Raw genomic sequence first — 19,362 nt, forward strand, 5'->3', positions numbered from 1 at the left:
ATGTAAATTAATTAACCAAAACTATTCCCTTCCAACACTACAAATTCTATGATTCTATTATTCTAAGGAATTAGTAATACATACTGTTGTACTGCAGCTACAATTCACTTTTGTACCATCTTCTTCAACATAACTTAGATTACCAGCAATGCAACCTTTGCTGGTAGACAGCTGTGGGGGAAAAATGTGAATTAGCTTGTCTGTTTTTGGGCTCAATCTGATTTTGGAAATAAGTTGCTTACTGTAGAACTCCATTCACTTTCCAAGTCCCTTTTGACAACTGGTTTCCCAAAATCCTGCCATCTCACTTACAGGGTTGGCACTACAACACAAAGTGGGAAGAGAAAGGTTTCTTCCTGCCCATTGTTGCAGTGGTACTCACTGTCTATTTTCTGACACCCAAGCAGCCCCTGTAGTTTTTTCAAGGGCCACTGCAATGTCAACATGTTAAGCATAGAAAGGAAAGTATGGCAAGGGGAGTGAGTGGAGAGAGACCAACCTGTCTTCTTGGCAGCCTAGAGGAGTGCTGCCACCAGACAGAGGGAAAGACCTCACTTTCCTCGCCTGTGTCTTGCAGCTACCACTGCACTGATGAGAATGGTAGGTAGAACAGGTTGGGGACTAAAATGAAAGCTGGAGAAAAATTTAGAAGCTGTAATACCATCTCAAATGTGAGGTGAGTCTTACAGGCCTATGAAACTTGTATTTCTGAGCCCATAAGTAAATGTTTTGTTGTCATCCTTAATGGTTACAGTGTACCACAGAAATAGAGAATAATGTTGCATACTGTAGAAATAAATAAAAGTAATGCTTATACAATTCAGAACACAGGTGTGAATAATAAAAATAGTTTCGTAAAGACATTATAATTTTTTGTTAGCTATGACTTCTGTGATCAGATGATTGAACAAGTATGGTAACTCTTGAATCACTAGATCTGGAATAATTACAGAGCAGACATTGTCAAATATTCAAAGAATGCTGATGTCATGCTGTGTTTGCTTTAGAGAAGTTAAACAGTTCAATGAGAAAGCAATGAAAGTTGCAAAAGAGAAAAGTCAATAAGAATAAATGAAGCTACTGCAAATTTTGTTCCTTATAAATATTTGGGATGCTCACAATCTGGGGGCCTTGAGCTGTCAGAAATATGTGTACTGCGTTAGATATATAGAACATGTATAATGATATGAATATTATAGAAGTATTTAAAATCAAAATTGCTGACTATGCTTAGAGTCAGAACTGCTTGTCCAAAGCAGTGTACGTAAGCAGCAAGAACCTTGCAACTATGTTCTTTAACAGGAGACTAATAGTTGGCCAGATAAGAGGAGGAAAACATATTGGAATGTAATGGTAAGGAGTTAGCACAAACAAGGAGAATTGCCAAGGACAAGTTTGGGAGGGAAAGGTAACAGAATATGCAAGCCAAAACCTGCTGAAAAGGAATGATTGAGGATGACATCTTAATAAGATAACGGGAGTTTCTAACTGGAAAACAACTCCAAATATGGTGTGTCCAATTGGAAGGCCAGGTAGTGTATCCACAAGCTGTTCACACATTGCTTTAGCCAATAATGTTGCATAAATGATATGGGCAAGAGGATTTCATGTATTTACCTGATAGAAGAGTATATAAGAAGAGCCTGAGAGCATGTACTGTTGTCAGAACATGCTTGTGGCAATAGCCTTGTGGCTGACCATTCAGCGCTGTCTTAATGATTTATAATTCTCTGTTGAGCCTACTTTGTGTACCTGACTCCTCTTTCCTTAGAGGCTTTTGGCAGTCTACTTCAAGGAAGGAGCCCTAGGAATTTTCCTAACAGAACTGAGACACTAATTGGTGAGGTATTAAGCATTTTTTGATTGTAGCAATGTACCAAGCTTTCTTATTTCTCTCCTTATTGGCATCGTCAGCTAGAAATAGTCAGTGCAATAACTTTCTTGGCCTATTTGTGCCTTCTACAGTTTCAAATGATAATAATTTGCTGTACTTTTCCAAATGTGATACATTTTCACAGATCATGTAATAAAACTTTTTTGATACTTAACAATATGCAGACTCCTTCTTGGGATCTTGAGCATACAGGAAATGTCATTGGTAATGTCGTCCACTACTCTTTGGTTACCGAAATGTGCTGTATCAGTGTAAAATATATCTCTGTCAAGATACAAAATATTGTCATTCAAAAATAAATGAAATAATAATAGTACCATAAACATTGATGTTACATAGGGAATATAGTCTAAGTACTTAAATACCATGCATATTATCTTCTACCACCTGCCTTCCTAAACTGATATCAATCCAACAATCATAGCCTTGGTCCAAACAAGTACTTTCCATGTATAAGACGTCCCCATGTATAAGATGAGCCCAATTTTTTTGAACCCAAAATTAAGAAAACAATATTTTAACAGCAGAGCATGGCCCACCAGCTCAGGGGCATCTGAGCAAAGAAAGGGGGGCATCCCTTACTTCACCCGCCCTGCAGAAAGGGATCGTGCTACTGAGCTGCCTCAGGGCTGCCTTGCCAGTTGCCCATGAGGTGGGCTCTTTCTGGCCAAGCTGAAAGCAGCCACCTTGGGGTGTTCAGCAACTGCAAGTCAGCTGCGCTTTTTGCAGTCACACAAATCTGGCTCTGCAACAGGGGGGAGCTGGTGGGGAGGCGCACCCGGGGAGGTGCTGGTGGCCTGGGCACATAGTCCCCACTATGACTCACCTGTGGATCGGGACCACAAGGTGCTCCTCCTCCTCCAGCTCCCTCCCCAGGTGGAAAGTGTTGCAACAGGCAAGTGTTAACCCCACAAGCGTGTTCTGGCATTCACCATCCATGTATAAGACAACGACCACCAATGTTTGACTAAAAAACTTCAGCAAAAAACATTGTCTTATACATGGAAAAATATGGCATATGCTGTGAAGAATGGGAATGAGGAAACCTTTAAATCAACATTTCAAGCTCGATTACAAAATTAAATGACAAGTGCTATGACTTTTCACTGTCCAGACACAGTGCTCATACATTAAGTAGTTTCTGAGTTGTTTGCTCTAAAAGATTTAAAAAGTTTGAAATACTTCATTATATATATTTAGACACCAGGCAAAAACATTCATCTTCTCCCACACCTTTAGCTAATTAAACAATCTTTGTCATTTTAAACTGTGTGTGGCAGGGTGGGGGGTGGTATTGTTTTTGTTTATGACTATGTTATGCATTTTTATGTTTTTATATTGTAAACTGCCACGTGATCCTCGAATGAAGGGTGGTCTATACATTTAATAAATAAATAAAATAACTAACCCAAATTCAGATTCTCCTTCCTCAGGAAATGAGATTCAAGACTTAAGTGCGAAGGGGAACTGGATGCAGGGCCAATCCTAAAGCACATCCACAAGATGTGCCTATGGTAAATCTGCTCCACTTCCCAGTGGGGAGAAGTTGCGGTGGACTGCGTGGCCACCCACTCCCCACCGGGAGCGGGGGACCTTGTCCCCTGTTGCCTGGGGGAACCCGGCCATGTCAGAGCCTGGTCAACCAATCCACTGGCTGGGTGTGTGTGGCTGGAGCTGTTTAAACCAAGGAGCGAGCCAGAGGGCTTCCTCTTTGGCTCGCTTCCTCAACCCCCCCTCCCTATTTTGCAGGTTAGGCAATGGCCTTGCTATGGACTTTGGTTGGTCGCCTTGGTTGTCTGAGGGGCCTGGTAGGAATTTTTCCACTTGGTAAATTGGCACTGGCCACTTGGTTTTTGCCTACTTCGTAGCAATCGTCACAACTTTTAGGGTTGCGGTTAGGCATTGTTTGACGTTGTGTGGGGGGAGGGGAGGTGTGGCCATCACCTGCCCCTCCATGCTTAAGGGTATTCCATTAAAGGAATCCGGGGGTGTAGATCTAGTCTGAAGCCCGGCTGGGGGCTAGGGCCTTGACACGACCCCGATGGAAACACCAGGGGGAGCTTGAGTTGGTTCGCATTGACAGGGTTCCCCCTACCGGTGGGTTACCCTTACTGGACTTCCTGCACACTGGGCAGGAGTCAGATATAGTCAGGTCCAATCAATGCCTAAGCCAGTACTGTTCACATTCTGTAATTTCAATAAAGTTGTGGCCCAAATTTGTCTAATAACATAAACCTAATATCCATGTCCTTGTGTGAGTTATTTCCAACGAGGGTGTGGCTGCGGGGTCTTGACACTCAACTGTGCCACTTTAACCCAAAGATGTTGTATTGCTGTCCTCTGACTCAGAGGACTCCATTCCAGAAGCTCCAATACAACCAGAGCTCCCCTGCTCTGTCAACACACTGGTGTGAGCCAAGCCCCTTTAACTGAAGAGGCACTTTTCAGGAAAGGTGGAGTTTACTGCTCCTATATAAGACCTTGTCTATGGTTGATTGTTGCTGAAGCAACAGCTGAGTGCTAAAAACATTCAACCTGAGCTCAGCTTGCATCATAACAATACTTCACCTATACATACTGTGCCAAATCTGTTATATCACATTTTTAATTTTAAATGGTTATTTCAATTTTGCAGTTACATACAAAGTTATTATTACCTTTTTGTTGCATAAATGTTTGTCTGCACCATCTTGTAGATAATAGATAATATTTTAAGAAATAGAGCTGAAATATAAAATAACAGCTAGTAAATATTACCAGCCATCTGAGTGTTTCTGAATAAAGATTGGTGTGCTCTTTTTATTTTAAAATGTATTATACCATTATGTCGATATATACTAATCAATGAAGTTTCTGCAAGGTTAGAAAAATGTACTTTGCTGTAATTATAAGTATCCTCTTTTTCAAATCGAAATCTTGAGGGTGAACAGGACTTTTGTAGTCCAATATTCCACTCTGTTCAGTGCCTGATTCCTACTATGAGGTAAACTATTCCTACTAAGTATGATTCCTACTATGAGATAAACTTTCTGTCCCAAGCTTTGATGTGTAGTAGAAAAAAATGTTCAAACCTTTTTCAAATATTTCCTTTAATCAGTTACCCTGAGTCCAATCTAGTTTCAGTGCTAGTATGGTGCTCATCTTACAGCTAGCCTTGTTTGTCAAGGAACAAAAGGCAGTACACTTTAAGGCTCCTGATTGTTTCCCTGCAGTTGTACTTTTACCTGCCCCACATCAGATCTCACAGTCAGGTGTGGGCCAGGTGGGTGTGGTTTGGAGAAAATGGCCTTTTGTGCTAAATTGAGTCCCCTGCTGAGCCTAATTGGCCCACTTGCCTGGAGGTCCCCTACCTTTGCTCTATTGGGAAAATATAATCTTGGGTTTTCTGGGTGGCCTAAAAATACCTTAACCATTGGGAATTCAACTCCTGGTCATCTTCCCCCCCCAAAAAATAAATACACACACACACACACACACACACACACATATATATATTCACATCTACATTATTCATAAGTTACTTTGAGCAAAGGACATACAGAATAGTTTTACAGTAAAGGAAAAGTGTTTTAGTTGAATATTATATTGGTGTCTACTGTTCCAACACATTACAAAATGGGATATCTGAAAGAAGAATCTGTTGGGATTGTTGGACATATGTGCTGCGGAAGCTCAGTCAAGTGGTTAAGTTCACTGCAGAAAACCCATTTAGCAGAGTTTACTAGGCCAAAACCAACACACACTACTATACATAAACACACTATTTACAGATGTTACAAGCAGTCTTCTCTCTCTGAGCCCAGAGAGGGATCTTTGTTTCAAAGTTTTTGCTGTGTTGGAGTTCCCTCAGTGGCACTGAAGGGCCTGCTGATTCAAATGTGCTTCCAGTTGGTAACCCCAGTACAGAGAAAGTCGCTTTAGCATCACTGACTAACTGATAATACTGTATTGAAGCTGAAGATAGATAGATAGATAGATAGATAGATAGATAGATAGATGTAAAGACATGTTTTTTGTACTTCAGAATATTACATTAAAATAAAATAAATTAGTATATTGCTCAGTTTCTTAAACTTACCAAATTTTGGTGCTGATTTGGGACAGTCACTTCTTATTTTCCTTGTGGTACAATTACCAGTAGATGTCATCTGCAAACCTACAGAATCTGTAAACCTGTGGATGTGTAAACCAGTTCAGCTGTATGTTACTTTTCAGAATTGGTGTTATTATGTAAAGTTTAACACAAAAGAGGGTTGCTTCATGAATTCAGATAAGCAAAAGTCAAATGCTATCGGAAAGGAAGATGGATTTGGAAGAGTGTAATCAACTCTATAATTTAGAAAAGGGTTTGTCTCTCTGTTTTTCATTTGTTTTCTATGTGTGTACGCCTTCCAAAATACTGTCCCCAAACTCAGCAAGAGGATTTATAGGGTGGGATGGCAGACTTTCTTGCTGTTTGACACTGGGTGCCATTTGAATCAAAATGGTAAACCAAAACTTGACTTTGGTGTGACTTTCCCAGATTTTGGCCATAGATTCAGCTTGCCTCTGAATATATTGACACCAAGCTTGGCATGAAAGTTCCTGAGGTAAGGATGGGCAGGATCTACATTGACATTTTGGTGCCGGGGCCATTTTGAATCAAGATGGCGGACCAAAACGTGACTTTGGCATGACTATGCCTGTTTTTTTGGCATAGGTTAGGCCATCACTCAAGATATCATCATGAAACTCAGCATGAGAGTTCCCAGAGTGGAGCGTTTAATTGATGGTGGTAGACTGAAATGTCATTTTGATATGACTTTGCCTGTTTTTTGGCATAGGTTTGACTGTCTCTTGACCAAATTGGGAAGAGGGTTCCGGAGCGGAAGGGTATTTTTGTTGATGTTTAGATGTCAGGCACCACTTTGAATCAAATTAGTGGACTAAAATGTGACTTTGGAGTAACACACCTGTTTTTGGTGTGATAAGTCAAAAACGACAAAATTCAATAATCCATTTAAAAATCACAATATTGTTTGGTTTCTAAAAATTCCCATGCACTCCCTGCTTGTAATTATATAAATGCACTGCACATGGTTAAAATAAACGGACATATTGTCAGATCTAGGTAAGGAATTAGAATAAATAAAATCTAGAGTCATGTAAACTGCCCTGAGATCCTAAATGTGACTAATAAATAATTTATTTCAACATAATGTACTTGAAATTTGGTCACAATGATTATTTGCCATCCTGAATATTGTACTATATTTTCTAAATCTGGTGTGCCATGGTATGTGTGTAGCATTGATGAATAACAATCATAATTAACATATTGTTGATATGTATAATCACAATGAAATTTGGAGTGGTATTATTAGGGAAAGGTTATATTGGTTTCGTTGCGCAAATGTGACATGACTGCTTTTTCACTTTTTAAATGCACTGCTTTTTACGTCCTTAAGGTGGCAGAAGACACTGCACTGTAAAGCTACAGAAAAGCCTATGATCCAGAAAAAAAACCTGACTTTTCTCTGCAGACTATTTCCATTCTTATCTTGCTCTACCCCTAGAAAAATACCTAAAGGTCAGCTATCATCTAAATAAAGCAGGTAAGATGTACATAGGTCATATCTGAAAGTATTTCCATACAAAACATAGATCTAATTTTAGACCAGTTGCACACAATCTAATCTCATGGTTTAAATTAGCATATAAAAAGTCCAAATGGGCTACATCTGAGACAAGTCATATTTCGAATATGCTTTCTTTACAATCATATCTGCAATTCAGTTGTGGAATGTTGTGATTAAGCAACACAATTATTACATAGGAAGTTATTTTGGTTTACTGTGTAAGGTTCCTAAGCAAAACCTGTTGGGAGAGTCAAACCTTGGAGCCTTCTGCATACAATGCATGTTTGCTATTAAATAACTAATCACGGAACAACACATTTAAGTCAGCTGCAAGTTAATTTCTCAAGTGTCTCAATGCAATATATGTAAAACTTGAGATGAATTGCTCTGGAACTGTTGCTATTGGGGATATCCTTGTCAACCAGCTATAAATATGTAATTAGCTATTCAAAAACATCACTAACAGATAATGATTCCATTGATTGATTGCATTTATACTCCAACTTGCCTCCAAGGAGCTCAAGGTGATGTACATGGTGCTCCTCCTCCTCATTTAATTCCCACAAAAAACTTATGAGGTAGGTTACACTGAAAGGCAGTGACTGGTCCAAGGTGACCTAGTGAGCCTCATGGCTGAGTGGGGAATTAAACCCTGGTCTCCCAGATCCTATTCCAAAACAGACTACTACACCACACTGTGTAGTGTTACATCCTTGTTCAACAGAAGCCCATGATTTCCCTATTACTTTGTAGTTTATGAGATACCACATATATTGGCCGTCCCTTTTTCTCTTTCTGATGTCTGTGGGTTGTATTTATGAATGGTTCTGCAGTCGTGGCTGCTTGAAATTTGGTATTGTTAATAACCATGTCAGTCCAGCACTGTTAATTTACTTCTACCAATTCCTCAACTTTCTAGGGTGTGCACACAGTGGGTGCTAAGCCAAGTGAGGTGCCTTCTCAAAGCCCAGTAAGTTAGGCTCTGGGTTTGGGGAAGGAGACAGAGTCCTAGAGTCTCTTATCCATCTTTGGGAATGCAGCGCAAGGGCGTGGGTGGGTGTGTCAAATTTTGACCTTGCACAGGGTGCCATATTACCCAAGTCCACTGAGAGGTATAGACAATTTATTTATTTATTTATTGCTCACTGTCTGCTAAGATTCTAATGCTTCAAAACTTGTATTATCACCCACCAGCGGCGTAGCGTGGGTTATCAGCACCCGGGGCAAGGCAAGTAATTTGCGCCCCCCAACCCGGGGCAAGGCAAATAATTTGCGCCCCCTAACCCGGGGCAAGGCAAGTACAGTAATTTACTCTCCCAAGCAGCAGCAGCAGCGAGGCTTCTCTCCTTAATTGATTCCCCCTCCACACCGCGTCGTTTCCTGGCTGCTCCCCCCCCCTTCCCCTCTCTCTCCTCCTCGCTCTGCTTGCCTTGCCCTGCCCTGCCTGAGGGCACCCTGAGGAGACTCCGCTCTCCTTTTTGACCAGGCGAGGGGGGAAAAAGGGGGGAAAGTCTCTTCCCGCCCCCTCGCCAGACTCCCTGCTCCGCTCGGCTCACTACCCAGGCGGCCAGTGGAAAGAGAGACGCAATTACCTCTCCCTCCGCTTCGCCAAGCTGTCAAAGCCCGGCAGCAGCGGCAACGGCAGCAGCAGGCGCAGCCAGACCCCCGCGAGCCAGCCAGCCCGCCCGCCCGCCCGGCTTCCTCTCCTTTTTTTGCCAGCGGCAGAAGGCTTTGCTCTCCCCCTTCTGCGACCTCCTCGCCAAGCCGAGCGAGCGCGGGCTCCCTAACCAGTGGATTTTAGTAGGGGCAGAGAGCTGCTAGTGCGAGTGCGCCCCTGCCCAAGTTGCGCCCGGTGCGGCCGGCACCCCTGGCACCCCCCACGCTACGCCACTGTCACCCACAGTTGGGACCTGTTCTTGGGACTTTTTAAAAAACTCTGTAGCATTTGTGATTTTCACTGAAGCCATGGTGACCTTTAGCCAGATTGTCAGTTCATGCACTGACTGAAAACCACACACAGCAGATTGTAAGAATAAGTGTACAATTTTGTTGAAGATTTTTTTTCAGGAAAACATTGTACCATGGCACAGGGTTTCATGAAACACGAAGAGGCAATAATAAAAGTTGTTAATGTTTTTGTATTTGTTTTATGCAGTACACCACCTTAATACCTGGTGTGATTAAGATGATAGTATATAGTGTTATAAACAAACAAACAACATTTGTTACACACACACACACACACACACGGTAGAATATACCTACTGTATATTTCCCCAGTTAGATCTGTTATTTAATATGAGAACGGGTGCTTCATTTCTGGATAGACTTGTGATAACATCTTCAATAACATTTTCAATTGCTCTAAGAACTTCAGTGCTGAAACAAGTTATGACATAGAATTAAAGACTGCATCTATACCAGTTCCAAAGTCTACAATGTTGACATGCATAACTGCCTTAAGTATGTTAGATTTATGAAGCTGCAAGAAACATTTTACTTTACTTTTTTTGTTTCAGTACCCCTAGAAATCTTAATTTGCTATTTCATGTGTGTATACTTCAAGCATTAGAAAGTACACTGCCTACCACTTCTCATGATATTTCTTTTCAAACAGCAGGCAAACATTTGGATCAACTGCTTTAAAACTATGATTAATGTTTTAAATCAAATGATGTAATATTAACTTTGGCTAGGGTTTGACTTAACATGTTTTCAAATGCTGTAAACTTCAAAAAATGTTCAAGGGTATAATATAAGTACTTCCTCTCTACCATAGCACATTAACCTTTTGATCTGACACTTTGAATGAGTGCCTGTGGTTTTTAATTATATGTAGGTTTTGGCAGGATAACAACATTGTGTGTGTGGCGGGGGGAGATAAAGTGTACAATGAACTGAACTAAGAACAGTAGTATTGTAATGTTGTTCCCCATATAGCAAAATAGCAGATTGTGCGGAACCTCCCATAAACAAAAGGACATTTTTGCTTAATTTTATCAGCTCCCTTGCTCTCCAGCTGTAGAGCTGTGTATGTTATACAGAGCTGCCAGTTCATAGATGCTGTATGAATTTGTTAAAACTCTACCTACAACTTGTATCCATAGCCCAAGATATATAAGCTGAGATCTGGAAAAAAAAAAAACCCAAAACACCCTACATTAGGCCCTCACAATAACTTCCTTTAGCTCAGTGATTTTTTTTTTTTTACTTGAAAGTACACACCCATTACATATCACAAACCACTTTAGAGACTCTCCTCAGTTTCAAAAAATGATTTTTCATGAGAGTGGAGGTGGTGGGGTAGAAGGGAGTTTGGCTGAAGTTCAAAGAACACAAGTCCAAAGTTCCTTTTGGCATACAGAAATACTTGTGTGGTTCTTTGGATCCTGACCATAAACTTCTAACTCTGGATGATCACATTCAGTTGTGGATAAGAATGTGGTCCTTTTCTTAAATGGGAGCACATTGATGATATATATCACAGTGAACCTCAGACACTCATAGAATCATAGAGTTGGAAGAGACCACAAGGGCCATCGAGTCCAACCCCCTGCCAAGCAGGAAACACCATCAGAGCACTCCTGACATATGGTTGTCAAGCCTCTGCTTAAAGACCTCCAAGGAAGGAGACTCCACCACACTCCTTGGCAGCAAATTCCACTGTCGAACAGCTCTTACTGTCAGGAAGTTCTTTCTAATGTTTAGGTGGAATCTTCTTTCTTGTAGTTTGGAACCATTGTTCCGTGTCCGCTTCTCTGGAGCAGCAGAAAACAACCTTTCTCCCTCCTCTATGTGACATCCTTTTATATATTTGAACATGGCTATCATATCACCCCTTAACCTCCTCTTCTCCAGGCTAAACATGCCCAGCTCCCTTAGCCGTTCCTCATAAGGCATCGTTTCCAGGCCTTTGACCATTTTGGTTGCCCTCCTCTGGACACGTTCCAGTTTGTCCGTGTCCTTCTTGAACTGTGGTGCCCAGAACTGGACACCGTACTCCAGGTGAGGTCTGACCAGAGCAGAATACAGTGGCACTATTACTTCCCTTGATCTAGATGCTATACTATTGATGCAGCCCAGAATTGCATTGGCTTTTTTAGCTGCCGTGTCACACTGTTGGCTCATGTCAAGTTTGTGGTCAACCAAGACTCCTAGATCCTTTTCACATGTACTGCTCTCAAGCCAGGTGTCACCCATCTTGTATTTGTGCCTCTCATTTTTTTTGCCCAAGTGCAATACTTTACATTTCTCCCTGTTAAAATTCATCTTGTTTGTTTTGGCCCAGTTCTCTAATCTGTCAAGGTCGTTTTGAAGTGTGATCCTGTCCTCTGGGGTGTTAGCCACCCCTCCCAGTTTGGTGTCATCTGCAAATTTGATCAGGATGCCCTTGAGTCCATCATCCAAGTCGTTGATAAAGATGTTGAATAAGACCGGGCCCAAGACAGAACCCTGTGGCACCCCACTAGTCACTCTTCATAATATGCTTCCTCTCTATTAAGGAAGTATAGTATTAAGTGCTTTTTGAAGATGATTGTATATTACTCATAATCTTACAAAGGAGGAAACTGGAAATGTTTTTGTTTTGTTAGAAAACTAGCATTTATCAAAATAAGACGGGATATAGGCCCACACAATCCTCAGCTTTCAGATATATTTTCTCTAAAAAATGGTTAATGTGCCAGGTTGAAAAGTTTCAGAACAAGATTATTTGATGATTCCATTTATTCAACAGACAAGGGTCATCAGCACTGCTCATTTGCTATGTTTCCTATGGGTACTTTTAATTATTGTATTATTATTTCTTTAGCACATTTATGCACCATTCCAGTGGCTTATTTGCAATCAATTAAAATAAGGCATCCCTGCAAGCAGATTGAAAATCTTAAAGACAGAACACAAAAGGAAAGAAGAAGAAGAAGAAGAAGAAGAAGTAGAAACAAATTCATGCACCAATTCTTAAAGTTAAATAATGATTCTTGTTCCAGCTGGAACTTGGTAACTTTTTACCAAATTAATTCTGATTCCTTCAGTTTTTGCAGTTGCTGCAATGATCTTTTATGACCCATGTGCATTGAATTTTATCATAGTTCTGTATAAGGCAGATAATTTAGCCAGATAGGTTTTTGTTTCATCTTTAAAAATGTGTGGGTAAGTGAGCAGTGCCAAATGGTAGATCCAGGTTTCACATTCAGGCTTACTGTCTGCTGTTTGGGGCCAACATAAGTTGAGAGTACTTTAAAGGAGAAAGAGAAGGATTTGAATGGCATGCTCATTGGAACAAATCACATATGTTCTTTCTTTAATTTTAGCTCCCACTTCTTAAAGATGAAGTAACCTTTAAGAAGAAAAAGATACATTACTGGCCAAACATGCCAACTTAAAAAGCTCTCAGCATTAATTACAGAGAAATCTAAGCTGGGAACAGCAAGGCACTGCAGATGTATCACATGAGGATAAAGCCTGTCAGCTCATTTCCAACAAGTCACAGCATGAACATTATTCTTTCTTTCTTTTTTCTTTTGGCAGCACAAATAGAAATGCACTTAAATCATTATTTCACAACAGGAATAAAACAAACAAACCAAGTTACAGATTTAATCCTATAGCGTGTGTGTTAAGTGAACAGTATGCACATAGATTAGAATTATTTTAAATTAAATTTGGAAAACCATATGTTGCTTAAGACAAAGATATTAAAGTGCCAAATTTCTTATGCTAAATATATCCAGTGGATTAGTTTGATAAATGCATACAGCATCAGAAGCACACTATTTTATTTGTGTGTGTGGGGGGGGAATCTGGTTATTATAACGTATCCTGCAATTGACCTTTGGGTGAAAACCCCCCAAGAAGAACATTCTACTAAATATGTATAGGTTCAGAGCTTAGAAAATCAGTCTGTGATTCCAGGTTGTTTGCTACATATATAGATGAAATTAATGTGAAAGAATGTGAGCACTCTAGATGTTCCTGTTTCCACTCTCAATTCAGCCATGGTCTATTAGACTGTGGGCTCAGGAGGTATATTTTTCCCAGTCTCAGACCTTTGCCGGTGGAGTTGTCGAGTCACATCCCAGGCTGCACAGATCATGTGTGGTTCTTGAACAGTTCCACAGTTGTGGACTCCCCTGTGAGGGAAGATTACAACTTCTGGGGTTTTTTAGTTTAGAAAAAAGGCAGGTAAGGGGGGAAGTTCAAGCTATGTAAAATTATGCATGGTGCAGGATGGACAAAACGAAATACTTCTATACACAGCACATAGTTAAACCTTCAAATATGCTTCCACAAGATTATGGGCACCAGCTTAGATGGTTGTATTTCATTAATTAATTGATCATTATTATTGTAATTTTATTTGCAATATGAGCTTGTTACACTACTTATCTTGAGGAGGGTTCCTCAGGGGAGGAGATAATTGTGGGCTAGAAAGACCAATATTCATCAATTAATTTGTTTAGAAAATGGATATCCTGTTTTTCAATGGAATAATCTTCCAGGTGGTTTGCAACAAGTTGCAATAATACTCAAAGAGGCAAAACAAAACCCAGCAGCTCTCTTTCTTTTATCAGTAGGCAGGGCTTACTTTCAGCTTTGTAATGCCAAATATCCAAAGCAACTTCATATTCTCAGAACGTAACAGTTTAGAAGCAGTTCTGTGGTAATAATGTTATCTTTTATTCATGTTACGCCTGGCAGTGGGGTAGGTGCTGCCACTGGGACTAAGCTGAAGAGTCAAGCATTCATTATTTCAATGTACTTTTGAGGGAAAGATCCTCCACTCTAATATCTCCCAACTGTTGGAACTAGAAAAGAGGAAGCATTAAGTGTATAAAAATGCAAGTGGTTAGGTCCAACATGTTTCAATTACAACCTTCTTTGGGATCACAGGACTGTGAAACAAAAACATTATTTGCTCTCCAAATACTTTGTTGTAAAACAGCATAAAAGTACTACAGGTAAACTGCAGTTTCCAGACAGTAAAGCTAGTTGCATGCTAGTAGCTGGGGTACAGTTTCACCACAGACTGTTGCCCCTCATTTCAGAGCATAAGTTTCATATTAGGTGATGACAGATCAGAAATCTCTTTCAATCCTTTGTGAAATGGCCATCCAATGGATGTCGCCCTCATTGATGGAGTGAACTGTTTGCATATGCAAGCACCACATGTTACTGTTTTACCAAGTATCTGCTCTGTGGGATCTTTTGAGGGACGAAGGAGAACGTGGGCAACAACACTGGCTACCTTCTTTCTCCTTTGTTTAATGTGGTGCACTTTTTACACAGAGAGAGGTGGTGATTGCTGCGTCTGTGTGGTACTCGCAGTGGAAGCAGCTTTCCATCTTGCCTGACTCTATGAGTCTTTACCTGGGGATCTCACAGCTCTGGCTGGCCACAAAGGGGCCATGTCTGCTTCCAAGTGTTACACCAGCCGCTTCCCTAAGTGAAAGTCGGTGTTTGTCCAATAAGGTGAACAAGGACCAGTTCGTCTCTCCAGGGAAGGTCATGGCTAAAAGATGGAGCGAAGGCACTAAATGGAAGGCTAAAAAAATCTAAAGGGAAGGTATTCGTTGCTCGCCCCTCTCTGCTGATCCTTTTTTCGTGGCGTTCCTGAAGCGGAGAGGCTCGCGCGCAAAACCAACGGTCTTTCCCGCCTTCTCCTAGATATTTTGGCGCGCGGTTGGGGGGGAGAGAATGAGGTAGCGCGCGCACCTGTCCAGCAAAGACGGTTTTGTGTCAGTCTTCAGCAGGACTGAGCCAGACAACCAATCAAATTAGGAGATATAGGCGGGCTCTCCTCTCTCTCTTACACACACACACATACACCGAGTTGAAGGGAGGGATGAAGATCTGAGGGAGGTTATGAGGGGAAAGTTGCCACGAGGATGCTTTTTTTAAAACAACAACAACTGGGGAGGAAATAAAGCTTCGAGAGAATTCCTGAGGGAAAGCTGCCACGAGTACCCAGCTTTTAATATAAAAAAAACAGATAAAACAGATAAAAGATACTAGGGTTGCTAGTTGTTGCACTAAATGATTTACTGAGGAAAATTTTGACTGGATGGCAACAAACGTCACGGTTTCGTTGTTTGTTTTTGTTTTAAAAACGGTCTCCCATCTGCCTCGGCCACAGATAAACAGAAAGTCAACTCCAGGGACGACTTGTTTAGCAGATTTGTATTAGTGTTAGAAAAAATACAAGCAGGGGAAAGGAGGGAGAGGTGATTATTACTAGCTGCACAATCCTAATAGGAAACCCTACTGAATTCCATGGGGCTTATTCCCCGTTTAGGGCAGCCCAAGAAAGCTCCTATTATGGAAAACTTGAGATTGAAGCAGTGCTTTTGTTCCTTAAAAAATGTTTAGGTGTACAGTGGTACCTCGGGTTAAGTACTTAGTTCGTTCCGGAGGTCCGTTCTTAAACTGAAACTGTTCTTAACCTGAAGCACCACTTTAGCTAATGGGGCCTTCTCCCGCCATGCCGCTGTAGCCCGATTTCTGTTCTCATCCTGAAGCAAAGTTCTTAACCTGAAGCACTATTTCTGGGTTAGCAGAGTCTGTAACCTGAAGTGTATGTAACCTGAAGCGTATGTAACCCGAGGTACCACTGTACTCTCATTTTGACTCAAGAAAATCACCATTTTGTAGCTCAAATTGGGAAAAATAAATACAGTAAATGGACAAAAGTACAAAGATTCACAAAATGTTTAGGGGTATGCGTACCCCTGTGTACCCCAGAAAAAAGCACCGGATTAAAGTATTATATAGACTAAAGATGATGGTGCTGCTCGAAATTTGTCACACATATTTCCCATCCCTCTGTCCATGTATAAATGCCAACTAAAGCATCCGATGAAGTGAAAACTAGTCCAAAAAACCCACATACTAAACTGGGCGAAAGCATTGCCCCTGCCCTAAATTGTTTGCAACCCTGACATCCTTCTGCTCTTTGTGACGACTAGGCTACCATTATTTCCAGAGGGATAACCATATAGAATTGTAGAATTGGAAGGGACCCATCTGTTGGTGCAAAAGTAAGATTCTTGTGGCACCTGCAATAATTAAATACATATTACCGGTATAGTGGCATAAGCTTACTTATTCTACCACTGGTCCCAGTTGTCCTGCAACTGAGAACATCCCAGTTGCTATTGAATGTTAAATTGTGATAAGAAAAAAGCCAATATGTCAAGGGGTGCAGAAAATGTTAATGCTGTGATCCTAAGCACACTTACCTATGTGAGGTATATGCAGAGTCTCAGCCTATAAAGTAGATAAATACAGGGGAAAGTAAGGGGCCAGTCTTCACAATGGGAAACTCCCAAATCATGACAACATAGTATTTAGCAAAATATGGTGAATCTAGCCTAGGACCCAAGAGGTGTATGCATGTGGCTCAAATACAGTGCATGGGTTAGTACTGTATAATTCTCCTAATTTTGTTGTACTGTATAGTAAATCACTAGAGCTTACAATGTCCAGAAGCTTTTTGAAAAAGATACTTTCCTTTTTTCTTGTTGTTGTTATCACTGTCTACAAAATCTTTGTGAAGGAGAGCTTCAAAAAAAGTAACCACAAAGGCAAACAATCCTACCCACATAATAATTTTGGGTGCTATGTTTTGAACATTTGTGTTCAAGAGCAGACTTTATGTCATGATTTCCAATACAAAATTAGCAAGTTGTTACAGAATTTAGTTGATACTCCCCATGTGGCATAATAATTGCTCACATTAAAAACTTTGCTAGTGTTTGCAATGGCCAGCAGCAGTTGCTGTGAGGCAATGCCACAAAAGCTTATCTGTATAATGCTGAAGTTCACTTGGATAGAGGTAGGGCAGAAGGGCATTGAGGTCAAGGTGACTAGCCAAAGGTTATCTGGTGAGCTTCATGTCTTGAGTCCTGATTTTAACCCTAGTCTCCCAGGACATACCGGTAATCTAACACCAGTGACAGATCTTGGTGTCTCAAATTTCATTGGTGCCCTGTGCAATACCAAAATTTGGTGTCCCTCTGCCTCTCTCCTTCCATTCAACGTCATAGTTGTGGTGTCCCCTGCAGCACCCTTGAGGCTCTGTGCCCAGTGCAGCCGAACCAGTCATGCTACCCTAATTCGCCTCTGCTGCCACCTGCAAAACCTGCTATTTTTGTAAATGCTGTGAACCAATTTAGAGTGGATTCCTGAGTTCCTTTCACAAAAATTACAATGATATATAGAAATTTGGGGGCAGCATTGGATCCATGCCACAGGATTGTCAGCAATTTGCCATGCAGGGGCAGAATAATTTCCTGTTGATTTCTACCTTTGGGTCTACACCATGGACATAAAGTTCACGACATTGTTTTCACCAATTAGCCTCAACTGAATTATATGAAATTTGAGATTTAGCCCACCATGATAGTGGTAACACAAATCTAAGTTTTTCATTTTAGTAAAGCCTCAGGCTCCAACATGAAAGAAACTGGTGCAATTATCAAAGAAACAACAAAAGAAGAGGGAATTAACAAATCCTTTTAAATAACACACCTTTTTTTTGCCTTCAGGTATATTGAGATCAAATGGAAAATACTTATGCAAACCCCTGTGGCTCTTTTTAAGAACTCCATATCAAGCATCTGTGTTTCAAGGTTTATTTGATACACAGGCTGACAAGTATATGTCAGGACTTTAAATAACATTTGCAAATGAAATTGTGCACTATAGTAAGATATTTTAAAGACTCCTTTTATTTCAATGCAGCATCAAATATCCACTTTAATTAGGCTTGACTCCAAAATTGAATATCATTTCCTACATTACTCTTATTGAAAGAAATAATGATAATTTAGTATTTAAATTGCCCTTCTAGCTAAACTCAAGTATCAGAATGTTCTCAGTGAAATGGTCACCATTTGGCAAGTTCCCAACATTAGTCAATTAAATGTAGGTTGTGCTTATAAGTATTATCATTAAAAAACAAAAACACATGTGGATAGCCTACCAATGTTGTATCAGATGAAATGCCTCAGTGTACAAACAAATTTATCATCTTCATCTTCTGTGCTAATTATTTAATGTTCTAAAGACAAGTGGTTACTTCCACATGCAGCGTGTGATGCAGTGAATTACACACATTAAAAATTTTAACTATGCTCATAATGATTTCATAATCCATTAAAAAAGTAACTTTTGACTCCACATTATACTGGTTCAATAGTTACAAAACATTCAGATTTATTATATTCATAATTATGGGTTTAGTTTTTTCCAAAGAATCTTATTGGATAATACATATTGCCACCTATTTCACTTCCTCTAACAGGAACAGGTTATTTTCCTACTAAGAAACTCTCTGGAATAAATTATAGCAATTTGGTAACATATAGGAATCCAGTTGCTTTTGTTAACAGAATGAATGAATGAATCAATTTATGTCAGTCACTGACCAGAGTGTTAATAGAAATGTGAAGTAGTTGAAAGACAATATAATTGGCAACAAGAATTTTCTGGATCTCTTATTGTATCACTTCTCAGTTTCTCATGGCTGTGAGAAAATGTTGAAGAAAAATGTATTCTATGCACCAGCAGATTTGACTATGAACAAGAGCTGAGTATGGGAACCAGACCTATCACCTGCTGCTTACATGGAAAGATGTTGATCTTTTTTAATGAACAGGGCCTCTAGTATAGAAATAGGAGATGAAAAGTCATTCACAGCAAAGAGCATAAAGAGGGCATATCCTTTCTGATTTGACATGCCTTGCTTAAAGAATAAAATCCAATACGTTTTTAGCTTACATAACGTTTGAATGAGAAACACCTGCAGGTAATTTAGTATCATGGCAGCCAGGCCAGTACAATAGAGGGATT

General features: G+C 40.3%; 1 protein-coding gene across 5 annotated transcripts in view; it reads right to left on the bottom strand.

The window, feature by feature from the left end:
• Window positions 1-15,158, bottom strand: part of SPO11 (SPO11 initiator of meiotic double strand breaks) — a 23,976-nt gene extending 8,818 nt beyond the window's left edge. For 3 of the 5 annotated variants that reach the window (XM_081867973.1, XM_081867972.1, XM_081867975.1), the window contains exons 1-6: window positions 14,881-15,158; window positions 9,778-9,891; window positions 5,973-6,067; window positions 4,552-4,618; window positions 2,050-2,158; window positions 85-171 (exon numbers count right to left, since the gene is read on the bottom strand). In XM_081867973.1, coding sequence (XP_081724099.1) covers window positions 85-171; window positions 2,050-2,158; window positions 4,552-4,618; window positions 5,973-6,067; window positions 9,778-9,891; window positions 14,881-15,020 — 612 coding nt within the window. In that variant the 5' untranslated portion in view covers window positions 15,021-15,158. Of the gene's footprint in view, window positions 1-84; window positions 172-2,049; window positions 2,159-4,551; window positions 4,619-5,972; window positions 6,068-9,777; window positions 9,892-13,895; window positions 14,022-14,880 lie in introns of those variants that run through there. The other 2 variants (XM_081867974.1, XM_081867976.1) reach the window with 2 other exon arrangements.
• Window positions 15,159-19,362: the final 4,204 nt, after the last annotated feature.

The sequence above is a fragment of the Podarcis erhardii genome (assembly GCF_964252035.2).
Source record: "Podarcis erhardii genome assembly, chromosome: 6".
Classification (NCBI taxonomy): domain Eukaryota; kingdom Metazoa; phylum Chordata; class Lepidosauria; order Squamata; family Lacertidae; genus Podarcis; species Podarcis erhardii.